Source organism: Ischnura elegans, chromosome 6, assembly GCF_921293095.1.
Source record: "Ischnura elegans chromosome 6, ioIscEleg1.1, whole genome shotgun sequence".
NCBI classification, from domain to species: domain Eukaryota; kingdom Metazoa; phylum Arthropoda; class Insecta; order Odonata; family Coenagrionidae; genus Ischnura; species Ischnura elegans.
In genome coordinates, this window is record NC_060251.1 from 124,339,540 (window position 1) to 124,360,836 (window position 21,297).

The 21,297-nt window shown below is 41.4% G+C and overlaps 1 protein-coding gene across 3 annotated transcripts in view; it reads left to right on the plus strand.

Moving 5' to 3' along the window:
* Positions 1–446: 446 nt before the first annotated feature.
* Positions 447–21,297, plus strand: part of LOC124160108 — a 205,183-nt gene continuing 184,332 nt past the window's right edge. For 2 of the 3 annotated variants that reach the window (XM_046535853.1, XM_046535854.1), the window contains exons 1-2: positions 447–556; positions 12,425–12,663. In XM_046535853.1, the coding sequence (XP_046391809.1) occupies positions 469–556; positions 12,425–12,663 (327 nt within the window). In that variant the 5' untranslated portion in view covers positions 447–468. The remainder of the gene's footprint in view (positions 557–12,424; positions 12,664–21,297) is intronic. The other variant, XM_046535856.1, reaches the window with a different exon arrangement.

The window sequence follows — 21,297 nt, forward strand, 5'->3', positions numbered from 1 at the left end:
AAGTAAAAAAATATAATTTCGTTATTTCCGGATAGTGTACCATTTCGGAAGGTAAATTTGTGGAGCATAATTAATATCTACGGTCTAGCCGACGGGGATATTGCGAGTAAAACTAAATGTTTTGCCATCTGCCGTTCAATAGAGGATCTATAGTCAACCAGCGGCAACCACAGAATGAGTCGTTCTATTCACCGCCTATAAGAATCGCAACTGCACTCATTCCACTTTCATTCAAAATCTTAAGTGTCCAGTGTGTGTGGGGTTTCTCCATTGCAAAAGACACTATTCATCTCATAATACCTTCCGCCAAGTTATTCGAAGGACACCAAATTCAATGAGCTTAGGCTCCCTCCGTCGAGAGCGCTGGGGTGAGTCGCTCTGTTTCGGGGTGCCTTGACATTTGGCGATTTGGCTGTTCTCGAAATAGACTCACTCCCTCAGTAGGCGTTGAAGCGGGCGGAGGTTGCCATGGCGTTCGACGTGGAGAACAGCTGCCCCTGCTTTTGGGACTCGCTGCTCTGCCTGTCCAGGGTCTGGGGTCTCCTCACTGCCGCCGGTGAGTCAATATGTTAATCGTAACATAATCGCGAGCACGACAGTCCGAGGATGAAACAATTTACCGTGACTCTGCGCAGTAATTCCAGTGTAATAAAAATCAGTCCGCCTCTTAGCTAATATTTTCAATTGAGAACCCAGGTTTCCCCGAAAAGTTTCTTCTAGGAGAACGTTTTAGCCCTTTTCTTCCGCAAGTTGTTTAGAAATTACGCGAATTAGTGGCAGACACTTCTTGGTATGAGTAATGATATAAGTGTTGATTATGAGAATCATAAATGGGCTCCGGATAGGGCGCTGTATCTCCTGAACGATCCCTACGGGAGATTTTCCGTGGGTCGAAAATAACAAACCGACTGGAGGCTACGCTAATCTACGCACCCAAGAGGTACCGAGGCGTGCTCTAGTTGTGGCGAATCGTACAGTCACTTTCAAAAGTCGGTGTACATACCGCGCGCAGCGGTCTCCGATTTTCTCCTCAGTCGACCTTCGCTTATTGCTTACGCGTTTCTTGACCACTGGGGTGCAATTTGACTTGATCGGATTGTGAAAATGGGTTAACTTGACTACTTTAACCCTCGCCCAGAGCCCCAAGCACAATTTCAGAGGCAGGAAGGACCCATGAACCCCACCCCCCTCCCACAGCCAAACAATTTCACCGTCGAAGAAAGCGGAGAAGAAATAAAGGATTTTTTCAGCGAGTAACCCATCACGAGAGCAAGAGAGAGAGGAAGATCCGAATCGTTTGGTAAACTTACGATGAAAATATTGTATTAGTAAAAATTTCTGAGTATTTTGAGTATAATACTGAAATATTTTTATTATTTCTCCACATTGTGTTGTGAAAAATACGTATATATATATGCACGCCAATGTTAATATTGTCGTTTGTGTCACGAAATAAGATTTTCAACTTAGAGAATTTTAATTTTCTACCTAAAAAAACAACCGGTGAGGCAATTGTTTTATGGGAGAGGATTTTTTTTTGCATTATATTTTTCTTATAGATATGCAACCGGATTGTCTCGAGTTGCTGTTAAGATAAATATAATTTTTCACTGAAAAAAGTAGCGAGATATTTATAGGCATAGAGTAAAATGGCAGGCTTTTAGACTACAATGCGTCGTAGGAAGTGTTGTTTTTTTCTTTCCGGGGAATACTCTTACATTAGTACTGTTTAGGTTTTTTTTAAGAAAAATAGTGCGAGCAACATCAGCGTGACATTATGATTGTGAGTCAACCATTTACGGTGGTCATGGAAAAACATAATTTACCTTCCCTTCTGAAATGAAAAAGGGAGTGTATTTGACTACTATTATAGGTATCTAGATAATGTTGGATTGCAAAGAGATATGTCGGTCTCGGTGGCGGCGGGGTAAAGTGTTCAGCGTTTTTTCTTTGCCTGCCAAACAAGAGGTCGCGGGTTCGAGTCCCGCTTGGGTAGATTTCCCCTATCCAGGGCTTGGTTGTTTGTGTACATGCAATTCTTAAGTTTGTTGAATACCCCGATATAAAATGGCGGATGTGAGCTCTCAGGGAAAAATTTTTGCTTTGCAACTGCTTTGGAACTGCTTTGGAACACCAAAATCTGCGTTGGAACTGCTGTGAAATTCATTTACACTCATTTGTACCAAAAATTAGAAATATGAAGACGCTTGTAACTCATTTGTAATCCCCTTTCGAACTCCTTTGTACCGAGTGTGTTCGTGTGGAACTGCTTTCTACACATTTGGAACTCCTTTTGAACGATTCGGCAGGATTTTCAGACGTCATGATTCGTATTGTAACTGCTGTGTACGGAGAAGATTCATGTGTAACTGCTTTCCATACGTTTGCAATTCTTTGTGAACAAATCCATGCGATTTATAAACGTCATCATTTGTTTTGAAACTGTCTTCTACGCGCCAACATACCATGGCAAGGTTCAGTATGATACGTTTGGTCGAGAAAACGAAAATTCTTTAATATATGCAATAAAAATGCATAAGAGGTTTAAGAAATAATCGCCAGTCAGTTGATAGATAGAATAGAATAGAATAGAATAGAATTTTATTGTTCGAGGACTAGTGTCCTATGGAACAGGATTACAATTTAACATTTTTTTTAGTTTTGGTGCTGCAAATGGACAATATACCAATTATTTGAATTTCATATATGCGCATTACATGCCAATAGAAACATTCGTAGATATTCATAAAGGAGTATACATATGTTAACATAGACAAAATTCCAATTACATGACAGTGAAAACATGCTTGGTATTCATACAAGATTATACACAAGGGAAAAAAATACAAAGTATAAATGATGCTTCTCTTCTGAAGCTATATACACACACATGTGTGAAATATGTACACATACATATACACTTATATATGCACACTTTCTTATTATTGTTCTTTGGACAAGAAACCAAATTATTTTTCATTCGGTGTGCACAAAATGTAACACACATACAAGAGTATACCCATGTAAACATTAACAAAAAATAAATTATACACATCTTCAGAAAATGAATAGTTACAAATATACCAACATAATATATATATACACTTATTATTATGCATTGGACAATGAACCAGATCGTTTTTCATTCAGGTTTGCACGGAAAGTTTGATATAAGTGAGCTGTCATAAGCCTTTTAAACTGGTAAATGTTATTAACCTTAACAATGTAATCAGGGATATCATTCCATATTCTCATTGATGTGTTTAGAGGGGATTGCAGGTACGAGTTTGTTCTGCATTTTGGTATTTTAAAACGTCTCCGCGCCCTAACAACCCTGTCACAATTGCTAATGTTGACCATTATTCTTTCATATAAATAATCAGGAGTTTTGCTTGACAATAAATTAAACATAAAAATAGAATACTGTAACTTTTATCGTTCTTCAAGTTTTAGCCACTCGATCTTTAAGTAATAAGGAGTAATGTGTTCATGTAATGCCACATTAAATATAAATCTTACACCAGCGTTTAACAATATTTGCATTTTATTAGACAATTCATTAGTTAGATCAAACATTACCAGCGAGCAATACTGAATATGAGGAAGGTACAACGATTGAATCAACTTTTTGCGCAATTCAAGAGGTATTAAATGCTTAAAATGCTTAAGCTGTGCCAACGTTTTATAACACTTATTTGAAATATGTGCTACTTGTTCCTCCCAAGTGAGTACATTGTTAAGAGTAACTCCTAAGTTTTTAACAGACTGAGAGTATTGAATTTCAAAGCCGTCAACACAAATTTTAGGTGCATCAAAATTAAGTTTATTAATAAATTTTGGGGCGCCAATTATAATCCCTTTCGTTTTTAGAGGATTAATTTTTAACAAATTTTCACGGGACCAATTACAAATAGGGCTGGTATCGTCATTTACTTTTTCAATGCCTTTAAGCAGGTGAATTGAAAGGCAGCGGAGATATATTTGTAAATCATCCGCATATAATTGATACATAGAATAAATTAAGGAACAAGGCAAATCCTTTATAAAAATCGTGAAAAGTAGAGGGCCAAGGATTGACCCCTGCGGCACACCACAAGATACATTAGAAAAACTAGAGAGTTGGCCATCACTACCTTTAACTGCTTGTTTTCTCTCTGACAAATAAGATTTAAACCATTTTAGAACAGGTACAGAGAATCCAAGTACGATACGGAACTCCCAAATATTCACTCGAATGAGTTTAAAAATTATCCTTTTTTCCTTGTTGCTTAAATCGTATTTTTGGGTCCGATTTGAAATGCGACAAGATTATCTTCACTACGTACCAAGAATCTTGGTTGCGTATTATAAAGGTATTCAATAAGAACTTCATGGCGCTCGCGTTTTTTTTTTTTGCGTTTCCAAGTATATTATTATCGTAAAAACATCAATGTCTATGCTTTCAAAGTATACTTCGCACATAAATATTGAATTTTACGGCATTTTTGCAACCTTTTTTTTTATTGCTTTCGTTCTTTAATGTTACCAGAAAAGTAGTCTTTTGCATCGATTAATATACATGAAACATACCGATTTATTGTCTTCGCGATCCCCAGGAAATGGTTTATGTCCATATTTTAGGACTGAATATAGATGAATAGATGATAGGAAATGAGAATATGATCATCATGAACTTTATAGAGTTATGTGACTAGCATTTAGCCTGATATTTTATATTAGAAAATTTTGTTCAAGGATGAACGTAAGAGATCTTTCTTTAATTGGGCTAAAGAACTCTTTACAAAACATTAAAATAATTAAAAATTGGGCTAAAGAACTCTTACCAAAACATTAAAACATGACCATCGGATTTTTATTGAGGTAGTGTCGCACATTTCATATAATTCTAGAAAAATATTCATAGGGGTTATTAAATATGTCCGTAACAATACAATGCGAGCTAATGGCTAATTCACTACGAACTATAGTATATCGCATAACTTAAATCAGGTTTAAAATCTCATAAAATACAACAAATTACGGAATGAATGTATAACACTTTCCTTAGAATTAATTCTGACAAATGTAGTTCAACAATTACGCCGTCTCCTCTTCGAATGCTTTACTTTCTGTTTTCTTTCCTCCTACCCCACCTTGTTGCTGCTTCGCCTTCTTCTTATTCTAACCAGTTTTTAACCAACTTGCGTTCACACACGCATTAACTACTGCCAACCATGGTCGGAAAACGGTGGTCAGAATCCCAACCACGGGTAACGGTAACTTGCGTTCACACCTCGTTTTGTAACCATGGTCGCGCTAAACAAGGGTAAAAAGAGCGTAGTGTTAACGGGGCATTAGAGTACAAGGTAGACTACTCAGACCATCTATCTGTGAACACCATCAGAGAGATCCATCCATCCATCCTCTCAATTTTGACGGGCTTATATACCCGAAATCAGTCCAGCCTCCGGTGAGTATATATACCGCCTCTCCGGCGGCGATGAATTTAATACATTAACTTCGGCTTCAACATAAACAAGCAATCTCATGGGGTGTTCTTGGACCTACAAAAAGCTTTTGACAGAGTCTGGCATGCTGGACAACTCCTCAAAATTTCACACCTTCCCATTTCCACGTACATTCAAAAACTCCTAATTTCCTTCCTTTCAAACCGATCCTTCTGTGTTTCCGTCAACTCTGCCTCCTCACCTTCCAAACCGATTACCTCCGGAGTACCGCAAGGCTCCGTAATCTCACCAATCCTATTCAATTTATTCATTAATGATCTGCCCTGTAATCCCAAAACAGAAACCTTCCTCTACGCCGACGACACCGCAATAATCTCCCGCTCCTTCAACCCCAATGTAGCTACAAGAAACGTCCAAGAACACCTCAACTCTGTCAAAACATGGATGGACACATGGAAACTATCCATTAATGCCAGCAAATGCAATGCCGTCACTTTTGCCAGGAGATCCAAATATAAAAACACCACGCCTTCACACTATGGACAAGAGATCATCCCAGATGCCAAAGAAGTTAAGTTCCTGGGAGTCATACTCGACAACAAACTGTCCTGGAATGCCCACATCAAGTACGCCGCAAACAAGACACAAGCTGCGTTATCTGCACTTCACCCGCTCCTAAACCGTAGAAGCAAGCTTCATATCAGCACCAAACGAGCGCTGTACCTGTCAATGATACGGCCACTAATGACATACGGATACCCTGCCTGGGCTAATACTACATACACAAACCTCAAGAAACTGTGTACAAAACAAAAAAACTGATACGTCATATGATCGATGCCCCATGGTTTCTGAGAAACGAAGTAATCCAAAAAGACCTAAAAATCCCCCCACTACACCAATACCTCACAAACATTAAAGATAAATTTGAAAAATCACTCACAAATATGAACAATACACTACTACACGACATCTGGAACTATGAACCCAACCCACACTTCAAATACCGCAGATCAAAACACCCGATTCGCCTGGCCCCACTTACACACAATGAAGAACACAGTACCTAAACAATGAAGAACATCTAACACCCAAACACGAAACACAAAACTAAGCAAACCATAAACACAATACGTCCTATCTACAATCCAGCCAAGAACTCACATCAAGACCAACACGCGATTAGCAGCTAAGGCTGAACATCGCGACATATGCGCACAAGCGCAGTCCAATCGTCCTGCGTCCTGCGATGAATTTACGCTGAGTGCGTAAGAAGGGAAAAATGACGATGCAAGTGTAAGGGGACCAGTTTAACCTTTCCAGTGTTAGTGAAGGAGAATTTGAAAGACAGGCTTCTAGTGAGCATGTGCAAAAGCACTCTAAATTTAACAAGACTACAAACTAACGGCAACTGAAGCCGGAAACGGCCCTGATTGGCCCCAAATGACACTTCAATTTTTACAATTATTTTTAGTTTTACGTAGTTATATCATTTTTTTGTTGCATTACAATGCGTTTTGTTCATGTTTTATATTTTTTTGCATATTTTATCAAGTTTTATAATTTTTTTCTTGATTTTGAACATTTTTATATATTTTTTGTTTAAGTATTTTCATTTTTTCTCTTTTTTTCAAACCACAATATTATTTACAATGACAATTTTAAATTTTTGAAAGAAAAGACATAGGATGGAATTCGGTATTAGCAAATTAATATTTCTTTTGGAAGTCTGTAGCTTTTGAAGTGTTTAAAATGTACAGGGTAATCCCATAGTGTTTTTGTAAGCGTGTTACGTGAAAGGGAGTTCTGAAGTCTCACAGCTTGTGACTTGATGAACTCGTGTATTTTGGGTACATTGTGAGCGCGTCTTATTTCAGCAATTGGAATGAGTTTACGTTGGTTTGTGATGTAGCGCAGAGTACGATTCAGGATTGTTTCTAAGCGTTTGATAATGTAAGAGAAGTGCTGCCAAACACTTCGCACCCGTAAAGCAGCCGAAGTCGAATGAAAGATTTAAACAGCGTCACCTTGTCTTTTCTAGCGATCGCAGATCGCGAATTTAGCAGGCAGCTAAGAGCTATCCTAGCTACCATCGAAGATTTCATGGCTTGCTTTATGTGCGCGGCCCAGAGTAATTTATGATCGAAGTGTAACCCTAAGATTTGTGTTTTGAAACCATTGGTACTTTACAGGAATTGAAGGTAAGGGAGTTGGATATAGGTTTTTTTCGCCGTTGAAAGACGACAAGGCTGCTTTTGGCAGCGTTGATTGTCGTCTTCGACGAAACAGTCCACTTTTCAAGAAGAGAAAGATGGGTTTGGATTTTACGCAAAGCGTAAATGCCGCTCCAGGATTGAGCCGCTATTGCGGTATCATCGGCAAACATGAAAGTTTGAGTTTGTGGAGAAGAAGGACATTGACATATAGGTTGAAGATGGTAGGTGACAAAATGGCGCCGTGGGGAACGCCACAGTTCGTTTCTCTCGCTTGCGACAATTCACCGCCTTCGGCTACCTGGAATTTCCTCTTATGTAGGAAACTCTGAATGAGTTTCGAGAGAGTGGGCGGAGTGTTTGCCCTGCAAAGCTTGAGGATTAGGCCCTTGTGCCACACTTGGTCGAATGCCTTGGCGACGTCAAGGAAAACCGTTGCCGTATACATACGGCGTTGAAATTGGGCAACAAATTCAGCTAGTCTTAGGACTTGGTGCAATGTTGAGATTCCTTCACGAAATCCCATATGCTCCGGGCGGATAATGTCATTTGTCCGTAAGTAAATGTCGAGACGTTTTTTGATGATTTTTTCGAACATTTTTGAGATGTTCGAAAGCAAGGAAATAGGACGGCGGTTGAGGGAAATGGTAGGGTCTTTTCCAGGTTTGGGAATGAGGACTAAACGCGCTGTTTTCCATGCAGATGGAAAGTAACTGGCGGCCATGCAGTTATTAAACAGCGCTAGGAGATGGAGAATGACAGGTCTTGGTGCATTCATCAATTGTCTGTTCGACACCTCGTCGAGACCAGACGCTTTTCTAGGATTGAGATACTTGACGAGTAATCTCAATTCCGTCTGTTGCAGGAATGAATGGAGGAGTTGGAGTATTCGCAAGTGCGGTATACTCTAAGTCTGCTTCTTGGTCGTCGTCAGTCATCGACCAATCAGCTTTCAGCGTCATTGTGGCCTGAAAGGCGTCAGCTAAAATCTCTGCTTTGTCTTTAGCGTCATGGATGAACATGTCATTTTGTCGCAAAGGAACCTGGGAAGGCCCTTTCTTTGTCAGGGAACGCGCCAACTTCCAAATGGAGTTGTCGTCAACGGAAAGAGAATTAATTTTGTTCATCCATAATTCCCTACGATGTCGGCCAATTTCTTGCTTCACACGAGCGGCAAGAAAATTGTAATGTCTTTTGTCAGTGACGTCATGTCTCCGAATCCAACGTCTACGCATTCGGTTTCTTTCCTTCATGAGTTCAAGGATATGGGTAGGAAGGATATTTGGATCGGCCAGTGGCCGGAAATATGGAAGGGAAGCAAGGACATGGGCGTCAAGGAGTTTTGATGTTATTAACTCGACATGCGCGTCAATAGCATCAGGAGTGGCTAAACTTGGGATAGGTATTTTGGAAAAGGAATCATTTGTATGATTGACAAAAAATTGCCAATTGGTTTTCACTGAAGGTGACGGAGTGAACTCTTCCGGGGAACACCATACATGCATTTGGATTGGAAAGTGGTCGCTAGAAAGATCGTTCATTACTCTGGGGGTAGAAAGTCGGTGGATATTTTTCGTCACACAGAGATCTAGAATATCCATGTTGCCAAAGGAATCAACGTGCGTCGCCGATAGCGGCACTTCAACATTACACACACCATCAGAGACAAAACTGTTTAGAATTGTCCCACGCGTGTTAGTGCGTTGACATCCCCAATCTACAATGCTTTGCATTCCAGTCACCGGCAGCGATGATTTTCTGATCGGCGGATAACAAGAAACGAACTTCGTCACGCAGGAGAGGTTTGACCGCGGGTTGGTAAACAGAATACATATAAAAATCGCCTGTTGGAGTAGGGGAAACTGACACACGCGAGTATATATATTTGTCAGAGTGTCGCTTTTATTTTATCATCATTCCGCCTTTTCAGGCACTCTGATGTTGATTCAATTTTAATGTCCTTTTCCAGGACTGGGAATACATTAAGTATTCCGTTGAGGAGGCATGTGTTCCGGATTTCCTGTAGAGGAGATCGGACGAGAGTAGCGGTCCCAGGGATTTAAGTTTGCTACTCCTAGAGCAGCAATATCGGTAACTTGGGATGATGATGTTCGTTCATAAAATTTCTTCCCTAGGGTCTTCAGCTTTTCTTCTAATGGTGTTTCATCCGTTTTTAAATATAATGCCTCATTACCTGCCAATTTAGGGATTTTGGTGATCAATCTCAGCGCTTTCCTGATAGCTTTATCTAGTTTTCGTAGAGGGCCTTTGAGAGCAAGCCCAGACCAGATTGGTGATGCGTATGTGATCGCTGCAAGGAGTGTTGCTTTGAAAATTCGCAGTTGGAGATGCTGAGGTATATGATCGGTGCTGAGAAGTGGCTTGAGTAGCCAGTTGTTTTTGGCAAAATGTCGTTGTGTTTTGCAGACATGTTGTCGGAATTGCAGTTTCTTGTCCAGCTCAATTCCCAGATACGTTGCGTGTTCACTCCATGGGATTATTACTCCTCTTAGATTTGTTGGAGCTGCAGGTCGAGGGTTTTCTCTCTTCCTTCTTTGAAATAAAACCGTTTTGGTTTTGGATGGATTGAGTTGTATTCTCCATTTTTCATACCAGTTAGCCACCTTGTCCAGGGCTGCTTGAAGGTATTTTGCAGCATATATTGGTCTGGTCGATCTGCAAAGTACGGCAGCGTCGTCTGCGAAAAGGCTCACTGTCGTGTTCCAACCGAAGTCGTTTGGAAAATCGGCGGTGAATATGGAATAGAGTTGAGGACCGAGTACCGATCCCTGCGGAACTCCAGCTAGTATTGGGCGGTCAGTGGATTCAGCTCCATCCCAGCTGACGCGAAATGTTCTATCTTGGAGGTAGTTCCGAATAATCTTAGTTATCCACTGAGGGTAGCGGTATTTTTCCATTTTCCATATAAGTCCCTCATGCCAGACTCGGTCGAACGCTTTGCTAACATCAAGGAATGCAGCGGCGCAGCAGCCATTAATATTGAAGGAGTTAGTGATATAATTGGTTACTCTGAGGAGAGCGTGCAGTGTAGAGTGCTGACTGCGAAATCTATATTGAAAAGCTGGAAGAATATTGGCTGTTTCGGTGTGGTACAGCATGTATTTTTGGATTATCTTTTCCAGTATTTTCCCCAAGCCATCAAGCAGCGATATTGGACGGTAGCTGGATATTGCGGATGGTTTTTGCCAGGTTTTTGCAGTCCAATGATTTTGGCTTTCTTCCAGGTGTTTGGAAAATAGCCAATTTTTATGCAGCTGGTTAATATGTATGCAAGCAAAATGCCAGCAGCTCTCGGTAGTTGTCGCAGGATTTCATTTTTTATGCAGTCCGGTCCAGGTGCTTTCTTCTTTTTGAGATGTTGGAGCTCTTCGGCAATTGCTGAGAGAGATACTACCGGAGGATCAGCGACAACAGGTGGCAGTGTTGTTTCGCTGATTTCCAGCTGGTCTATGTTTGCAGCAATTTTCGTTGCTTCATTTGGTCGGAAGCTGTCTTCGAGATAGTCTGCGAAGCAAGTCGCCTTCTCGGAGTTGCTGCAGGCTGTTCCTGTCTCAGTTGTAATGGGCGGGATCTTGACGAAGGGAGCTCGCAAGTTCCTCGCCATCTGCCAGAGACTGCCGTCGTCAGTGTTAAGAGAAGACAATTTCTTTTCCCAGTTGTACTGCCGAAAATCTAGTACAGCAGCTTGCACCTTCCTTTTGAGAGCTTGAAATTTTCTTTTATCTCCAGGTTCGTATGTTCGCTGAACTTTCCTCCTGGCCTGGTTTTTTCTGTGGATTAGTTCCTTAATTCCTTCATGGAGATTAAGATAGTCTGGCGGACTGCGTGTTGTCAGCGGTATTGCTTGTTCTGTTGCCTCCTGTATGCCGTTTGTTAATGCTGCTACCAGATTGTCCACTTCTTCCGGTGTGTCTGCAGAATATTCTTCCGGCAGGGCTGTTGCTAGGTGTTGTCTGAATAATTTCCAGTCAGCCTTTGAGAAGTTTCGATGTGGCAGTAGCGGCAGTTTTGCAGGTTTTATTCCAACATGGCATATAACTGGATAGTGATCGCTCTCCAGAGCTGGTATTGTGCGACAAGAGACGGAAACGTTGATATTGGCCAGTAAAAAGATGTCCAAGACGCTACAGGATCCGTTGGTTGCATTGTGTGTTGGCTGATCTGGGCCTAGAGAACGAACAGCACTTGTGGTTAGCCATGTTCTAAGTCTGTTGCCTCGCGCGTTCTGAGAGGTAGAGTTCCAGAATGAGTGTTTAGCGTTGAGGTCTCCACCGAGTATCGTTGTAGGTCCTTTTTTCATGATTTCAGCGTAGTCGGCTTCGCAGAAATCGTTCCCAGGTCTATGATAGGCCGCAACTAGGTTGAATTCTCCAGCATTGGTCTGTACCTGCACCATTGTGGATTCAACGGAGGCTTGGGCAGGAATATATATGATTTCTGGCGTATTCGTGTATACCCAGGGTATCGTACCATTTTGGAGCGTGTCTATATATACCAGTGAATTTTTAGAGTGATTCGCGACCGACGGAAAATTCAACCATCAGCCGCCTGCTGTACGCCCTGCAACCCACTGCTGGTCACCCGCTGTGGTGGCCAAGCAGCCCGACACGGCGTCGAACCCGGGTCCACACACTCCCGGGGCTCAGGACCATGGGTTGCACCCTGCGCCCCTGGCCAAGCGCCCGGGAGTCCCTCCAGACGACAGCCATTACCTGCTGATCCGCGAACTCCTCGGCATTGCAGAGAAACTCCCCGAGGCTGCCAAGGCGGTCCTTAAGAAGACCATTCCTCGCATCCAGAAAGCTGCCAAGGCACCTGATAATCCATCCACGAGCTCTTCGGCATCCTCGCCTGCAGCCATTCCAACGCCGCCTGCCGCGGACATCACCAGCCAACCCGCCTCCAGCTCAGCGCCCCCGGAAGCCGCCAGCACGCAGCCATCTGCAGCCAAACAGCAAGACAACGCCCCGGCCCTGAATACGGTAAGCCATGCTAGCCACTCCAGCCAGTTCACGCATGCGCATTCCCCGTGTCAGAGCCTGGATTTCTCCACCTATCATTGCAAACGTAAAACTAAAGCGTTAAAAATAACTCCGATCATTGCCACCAGCAACAGATATACTCTACTTGCTTCAACTAATGATGCTGTATCAGCAACATCTGAAAATTTAAATGATTCTCAAAATGCATGTAATTTGCAAGATTCTGTTTTAAATGTCAACAATACTGCCATCAGCAATGAAGCCAGCACGTCTCGCAACGATTCAAATGTTACCCCCTCTGTTCCAAAATCTAAAATTCCCTCAATTATTGTGTCCGACACATCAAAATGGCCTTCCCTGCATGCCAACCTTGTAAAATCTTGTGCATCTCCCCCAGTTTCACATGCTACGTCTAAATCATCTGCCATTATTAAGTGTTTCAATATTTCTGACTTTGAAATTGCCAAAAACTGTTTGCGCGATCTAGAAATTCCATTTAACACATACTGTCTACCGGAAAATCGTCGCCGAGAATTTGCGTTGCGCGGAATACTTCCTTCCGTCGGCGAGGAGCAAATAAAATCCGATCTTTAACTTTTGGGTTTCCCAATCCTTCACTGCAAAAGAATTTTCTCAACTAGGCCCTCAGCCTGGCAACGAGATCAAGGTCACAACTCTGTGCCGAAATATGCCACCCATGTAGTGCAAGTTACTGCAGAAGCATCCATTGATGCTGCTAAATTCCTGCAATTAAATTATGTTACTGGACTAAAAGTTACGATCGACAACTTCAAAAAACAGGCAATTCCAGTACAGTGTCACCGCTGTCAAGCAATCGGTCACACTAGAAACTTTTGTTCTCATCCGCCGCGCTGTGTAAAATGCGGAGAAAATCATTTTTCCTCCGAATGTCAGAAATCCCCAGAGACTCCAGCAAAGTGTGCTCTTTGCAATAACGAGCACACCGCAAGCTACAAAGGTTGCCCAAAATTCCGCGAAGCCAAAACCGCCATGAACGCCCGCCGCAATGTAAATGTAAATAATGCTCCTCAGCTACCTACCTTGACTCGCTCCTTCGCCGCCGCCACCAACCCAGACCAATATCCCTCTCTCCCTTCCCACAACCAATCTTCCGACCCACAACCCCAACCTTCCGAGTCCAGTGAACTTCTTACGTGGTTCACTGGCATCAGTTCAAAACTTTCCTCTCTCCATTCTCCCATTGAAAAAAAACCTTCCTTATCACTCAATTGCTACTCCTCACAGTCACGCAATGAAACAACAAACACAAAACACTAACGAGCTTAACGTCATCTCTTGGAACTGCAACGGCGTACGGACTAGAAAACACGAACTCCTCCAGTACGCCGTAGACAACAACATAGACATTCTCCTATTGCAAGAAACTCACCTAAAACCGTCACTTTCTTTTTACTCAAAACATTACTCTGTCTACAGACTGGACCGCAACACGCGTGGCGGTGGAGTAGCAATTTTAGTCCGCAACAACCTCTCCCATTCCCTCCTAAACTCCCCTTCATCGGAAGTATTCGAAGCTCTTGGTATTTCAATTCACACAAAAGCCGGTCCCTTGAACATTTATACAGTTTATCACATTCCACGTAAACTCATCACCACAGATGAACTTCAGCGCCTGTTTTCCGTCCCTCACGGATTTTTCTTCGGCGACTGGAATGCTAAACACCCTTACTGGAATAGTAACCGAATTGATAAAAACGGTAAAATTTTATATTTCTTTCTCAAAAATAGAAATTTCTTCCCGCTTTCCCCGCTACCACCTACACATTATGCCCCTCGATCTTGCGATGTAATTGACTTTGGAATTTCTTACAACCTCCCCATTAAATTCATTCCCTCAGTAATCTATTCATTTACGTCTGACCATCTTCCTTTAAAATTTTCAATTCCCCTATCCAGAAAAACCATAATGCCTCCAGAATTTACAGTTACCGACTGGGATAAATTTGTTATTTTACTCAATAACTCCCTATCTTCTCTCCCGCCAATTGCCAATCCCACTCCCGAATCAATTAATCAACAAGCCGATGCCATTACTTCTGAACTGCAAAATGCCTTCCCAAGACAGGCAATATTTTCTCTTTGTTCAACCTCATCGCCGTTACCACATAAATCAAGGGCCAGATTATATGTATCAATTGTGCGTCCCTCCCTTCTATACGGCTGCGAAATTTTCGCTAGAAATAAAACCATCCATAGAGAACTGGAATTTTTTCAAAATAAATCGCTTCGTCTTCTCCTGAATATTTCTAAACTTACTAACATGAATGACGTTCGCTGTGCTTTGCGTATTCCACCTATCAATGATTTTATAAATTATTTGGTAAAAATTTTTAAATCCAGGCTCGGGGAAACTAATAATACACTGCTTACAGACATCTGGAACTACGATCCAAACGTTCCCACCACATACATACTGCCTTTGCAAATTACTCTTCTATGAGTCTATCCTATGTCTCTCTTTCTTCTAGATTTAATGTATTGGTTATTCAAATAAACTTGTGTCAAATGATATGTTACTGGACTGCAAACAAAAAGAAAATATATATTAACTAATAACTATTTCATCAAAAGAGACAAAACCAGAAAAAAAGAAAAGAACTTAAAAAAAACAATAACAATAAAATGTTTAAAAATATAAAAAAACAAAACAAAGTCCAAAAATAAAATAAAATAATTATTATTATTATTAATAAATGTGCTCTTTATCTATGTAAAAAAAATCTTTTATTTTTAATTAATCCAACTGTTTAGTATGTAAGCTTCTGTTAACGCAAACACTCACGAACTCAAACAACACAAACAAATGCGCAAAAAATTATTCTATTGTAATCTGGCTGGTTGTGGTGAACATGGTTTACCGGTACGGCCTTGAACGCGCCTAGCGGCGTGCAAGATAATGATTTCGTAGGGGAAACTAATAATACACTGCTTACAGACATCTGGAACTACGATCCAAACGTTCCCACCACATACATACTGCCTTTGCAAATTACTCTCCTATGAGTCTATCCTATGTCTCTCTTTCTTCTAGATTTAATGTATTGGTTATTCAAATAAACTTGTGTCAAATGATATGTTACTGGACTGCAAACAAAAAGAAAATATATATTAACTAATAACTATTTAATCAAAAGAGACAAAACAAAAAAAAAGATAATAAGATTAAAAAAGAAAAGAACTTAAAAAAATAATAATAAAATGTTTAAAAATATTAAAAAATTGATAAATAAAACAAAGTAAAAAAAATAATAATAATAAATAAACGTGCACTTTATCTATGTATAAAAAAAATTCTTTTATTTTTAATTAATCCAACTGTTTAGTATGTAAGCTTCTGTTAACGCAAACACTCACGAACTCAAACAACACAAACAAATGCGCAAAAAATTATTCTATTGTAATCTGGCTGGTTGTGGTGAACATGGTTTACCGGTACGGCTTTGAACGCGCCTAGCGGCGCGTAAGATAATGATTCCGTAGGAATAGAAATACCAATGGTTTCTAATGTGCTAAAGGCATGCGAAGGCAGTGCTTTATATTTGATGGTGGATTTTACTGCGATCAACACTCCACCGCTACGGATGGAGCGATCACGCCGATAGAGTTTGAAATTGGGAATATGAATGTGTTGTGAGGGAATTAGATGCGTCTCCTAAAGGGCGATCACATCAAAAGTGCCAGAATTAATGAAATTTAAGAACTCCTGTTGGCGACGTCGGATACCGTTGCAATTCCAACAGAATAACTTAATTCCGCCGAGACGATTAATTGTCATTCTCGAGCAGCGCGCACATCTGCCTGAGAAGAAACAATTTCTTCTCATTGGTCGTCTTAAGAAGACTCAATTGATCACTGATAGTCAAGAAGAAGGTGAAAAGGTTGTCGGAGGAATTGTTTTCAGGTTGTTGGGTCGGGCAAGATTGAGTGCCGGCGGATGTCGGCTGAGGTACAGTAGGAGTAGGTCTTGGGCGAGGCTGAGGTAGAGAGGGAAAGCCACTTTGGTCCGTTGCGGGACCTCGTGACCATGCATTGAAGGAAGGAGCTGGAGCAGGTTGAAAAGATTTCCCTTGGGCTGATCCTTGGGATTTATTTTCGCGAGCCAATTTCTGTTTTTGCGCAAACTTAAAAGCCTTGCAACCACGGTAATTGGCTGTGTGATCTCCCCCACAATTCACACACTTCGGAGGTGTGGAGTGGTCGACACGCAGACATTCGGCCGTCTCGTGCGGCCCGGCGCACTTGACGCAACGTGGCCGAATGTTGCAATAATTCTTTGAATGCCCGAAACCCTGGCACTTGTGGCACTGCAGCACGCCTTTAGGCTTTTGGAAATGCGAAACTTTTACCCGCATACCAAGCAAATAAAATGGCGCATCTAAGTCAATAGTTTTTTATTCGCGCTGCAAAATCACGTGATAAACTGGCGTGAGGCGCTGGGGGACAGAATTCACTCCGTTAACTCTATCGTTCTGAGTGGGCCGCGTCGTGGTCAGCTGAACTACTGACTTTATTTTAAATCCCTTGGATTCCAAGGCCGCCTGGACAGCCGCGGCAGGAGTGTTGCTCAAGATGTCTCTGAAACAGTATTCTGGCAGTCGGTCCTCGGTCGCCTGGTAGGAGTGGAACTCCAGGCCCCTCTCCGACAGGATCTTTCTGGCAGCATTGAAGTCCCGTGGCGACGTGGTGTTGATGGCCACGGTGGTGGGACCTCTCAGGCGGCACTTTGGCGGCACAACAAGTGCAGCCGATAGCGCTTCATAAAGCGGAACCCACTCAGATACTCCGTATAAATTTATCAGTGGCATTTTGGGGGACTTGGGTAATTCAGAATTTTCAGTAGTAACGGAATTATCAGCAATTGGCTGAAACTGATTATTTACATTCACTGTGGCCGTTGGCGTTAAGCGCCTTCCTGGTCTAGCGGCCCTTTTCCCTTCAACGAGGGTGAAGCCCTCGTTGTCTTGGTCATGCGGCGTCTGCGTATTGTCGTGCGGCACTGTTTGGGCAAGAGGGAGGACAGAACTTACCGTCGAAGAGGTGGTTTTGGCCCTTCTCGGGTCCAGCTTTGCCTGGCGGGCGTACTTGGCGGCTGCGGCAGCGGTGGGCGACGGCAGCGACATTAGGGGTGGGATGACGGGTGCTGGTACATCAGGGGTGGCAGAGATGGACTCAGGGGCCGCGGCGGCGGCTCCGGGAACGGCCGACAGCAGTGATGGGGTGGCCAGTTGGCATGGAAGTGGTCCGAAAATCTCCGGGGAGGCGGCAGGTGCCGAAGATGATGCAGTAATTGCCAGTTGGCATTGTTGTCTTGCCGCGTCCATTATCCAAGTGACCTCCGGGGTCACAGGAGTCTTGGAGGCCATGTTTTCAGCGCCAATGGCGCATTGGCCGGAAGGTGGACCGCAGCCCGTATATAAAAAGGAAAACTTTTCGTCTCACCCCACACAATAAAACACTAAATGACCATCTAAATACATAACCGCCAAATAAACAAAAACATGCCGAAAACCGATTACCAGCTTTAGCTGAATATCGTGATATTAACTACTCACACAGTTACCACAAATGCGATGCGATGCGAAAAATTTTCCGCGAGGAGTCTCCGAAATGGTACGATACTCGGAATACCCGTCTGCCAGAAAAGAAAATTTTCGCTGGCAGTTTCCGAAATGGTACGATAGATTTAATACAGTCTAAATCGAACAAGCGGACACTCCCTCTAAACTAATGCTATTGTGAACTAGCATTACCTAATTTCAATGCGCTATAGGCATTCATATGCACAATAAATGAACGAAATCGACATTGATATTGAAAAATAACTGTTTATTGAATGAGGAAAAGTAACTAAATATACAAACACGACATATATTAGGAAATAACCACTTGGTGAAAGAGAAATAATAACAAAAATAAAACCCACATTCATGAGGACATACGTACTCGAAGAAAGAGAGATGACTGAAAGAAATAACAGTTATGTTTTAAGAGGAATTGCCAATTTGATTTCTTTTAAAATAGAAACAATGTTAAACTTGGAACTAATTTCCTTCCGTTAAGCACTTGGTGACAACAGCTTCCACACCCAACTCCTAATGGCATGCTTACGAGGAAACAATTCCCCAAACGAGAATCCTAAAAACTGCTTTTCCAAAGTTTTTCACCTGAAATTTTCAATGAAATCACTGTAAATAAAGAGCTCTATACTTTAGCAGAGGTTGAGGGAACCAAATTTCAGTTATATTGGTTATAAAAAAGTATATTGCCTCACCATGGCGTCACAACAAAGTGTGATGCAACTCTCTGGTTAAATTTTCAACTGAATTATATTCAACTATTTTCAGCATTGTATCAGGCAACTTAGTTTAGTTTACTTCATGCTCCAGTAATAGATAGAAATTATAATTACAAGGCACGTTACTTCGGCACTTGTAGTCGCGTTCATGTTCCTTCTTCATTGTTCACTTGTTCACTCGTACGTTACAGTCCACTAGTCGCAAATCGCAGTTGAGGATCCAAGATAGCCAACTGTCAAGATTTGAACTCGACCTTTCATAAAATTTAAACGAAAATAATTATCCGATGAAAATTAGTACTCTCCTCTATTTATTTACGAAAATAATCAGGTAATTTTTAACTAATTGAATTTTTGTTAATGACCATAGCCTTTCATCGATAGCGTGTAGGTATGTAAAGTGAAACTATTTGCGAAAATAAATCGGAAATAGTTTGAAAAATATCACTACAGCGTCGCTGTGGTTATATTGAACTTTACTTTTCTTCTTTAAACTTTTCTCAACCTCATACAATGAAATAAATTACTCACTTTACATTTTTACACTTCGCTTTTGGCAATTCTGCACGCGAGTAATAACGTGGTAAAGAAGGGGTAAAGCTTACTGTGGTAAATTTGCCCCAAATTACCCGAAAATTTTCCGTCTAAATTATCTTTTGTGCTGACTGGGTTGTGTTCTGGTACCGGTTGTCGGGGAAGTCACGAAGAATTTAGAATTGGTAAAAAAATGCCTCAGTAGGGCGCGGTAAGAATAAGTAATTAATATTGCTCTTTCAAGGCACAGAAGGCACATAAGCAATACCCGAAGATTGAGCTCAGCGAAAAACGTAGTTGCTCGCGCTGCCCGTGGGGACTGAAATTTGAAAGTGACTGTACTATCGTTTTCAAAAGTATGTAGACACCCACGAGCCCCACTTAACTGATGTGGTTGGGTCAGTAAAAACTTGGAAGGTTGGACATGAGGTAGCCTGCATCTCTCACCAGTACGCTAGCAATAGCCGACGAGGACGGACGCGGGGGCGACCGGGATTATAGCGAGACATGAATCAAACTACAGGCTCAAATGCCCTAGTGGATAGGAAACTCACGTCCATGCTCATGTTGGGCTTTCGGTGTGTTTTCTTGCGAGCTCCGTGGCGAGGATTTCCTCTCTTCAGATTCATATTTGGACTCACCGTGAACACAGAATGTGTCTGTGACTCCGTAGCTGAGAAGGAATACTTCACGCGCATTTGATGCATTGAAGTTATGGGGGGGGATTTGAATCTGAATCAATTGTGTTTTTTTATTTTGTGAAAGGTCAATTGATAACATCAGCATAATGGATATAGTTTACTCAATAAAAAAATTAACTCCGAATTTTTTTAGTGACTAATTTTTTAACATAAATGACTCAATCTGCCTTAACACATTTATTTCGAAGCAAGTTTATTCAAAGAGTGGAAATAAGTAGGGGAAGTGGCAGAGGTTGTAATTTGTCCTTGCTACTGTCCAATTTACGTTGATAAACATCTCTATTCATATTATGAACAATACTTAATAAATAGCCAGACACACTCTTTGTTGAAATCAGAATGATAGCCGTAGATCATGATGTTTGCAACTCAATCGATAACACTGATCAACCAAAAAATAATTTTTCCTGTTCAAGCCATGATTTTGGCCGATCCTCTGGTATTTTGTGGGCTGGTTCTGAAACTGGGCCCATATGTTTTCTATCACGTTAAGTTTTTTTTAGGACAATCGGATTCAACGGGGATTCAAGGGAGTTTAGGTAAATAAATTGTGAGTTGAAATAATGTGAAAAATGGGTACTCACTCGTAATTTTCTCGCATATTTAGCTTCTGTTGAATCCCTTTTCAGTGTCCACCACTAATCTGATAACATGTTGCTGAACTTTTGTTGGTGCCGTTCGTGCATCAGTAAAATATTCTGGTGGAAACACCTATCGTGTTGATCACTAACGGCGCCAAGGTTTGTAGGAAAAAAGTCCAGGTGTGAGCCAATGAAGTGATTTGTTTTGAATACGTAGAACAGCCCATTTTTTGGGCAATTTAATTACATTAACCCATTAATGCCCAGACGTATCTTTAGATACGTCACACTTTAAAAATTCCTAAATACTCCGTGGTTTGTTGTTATTGCGATTTCTGTACGTAATATGACAGAATAAAGTCTTCAAATGGTATACAAGTGATTTAGATTATTTAAACCAATATTTGCAATTGTTATGCTTACTTACACATGGCTGGTCATGAACTACTCAGAAATCGCTACGCTATGGTCATGTGAAAAT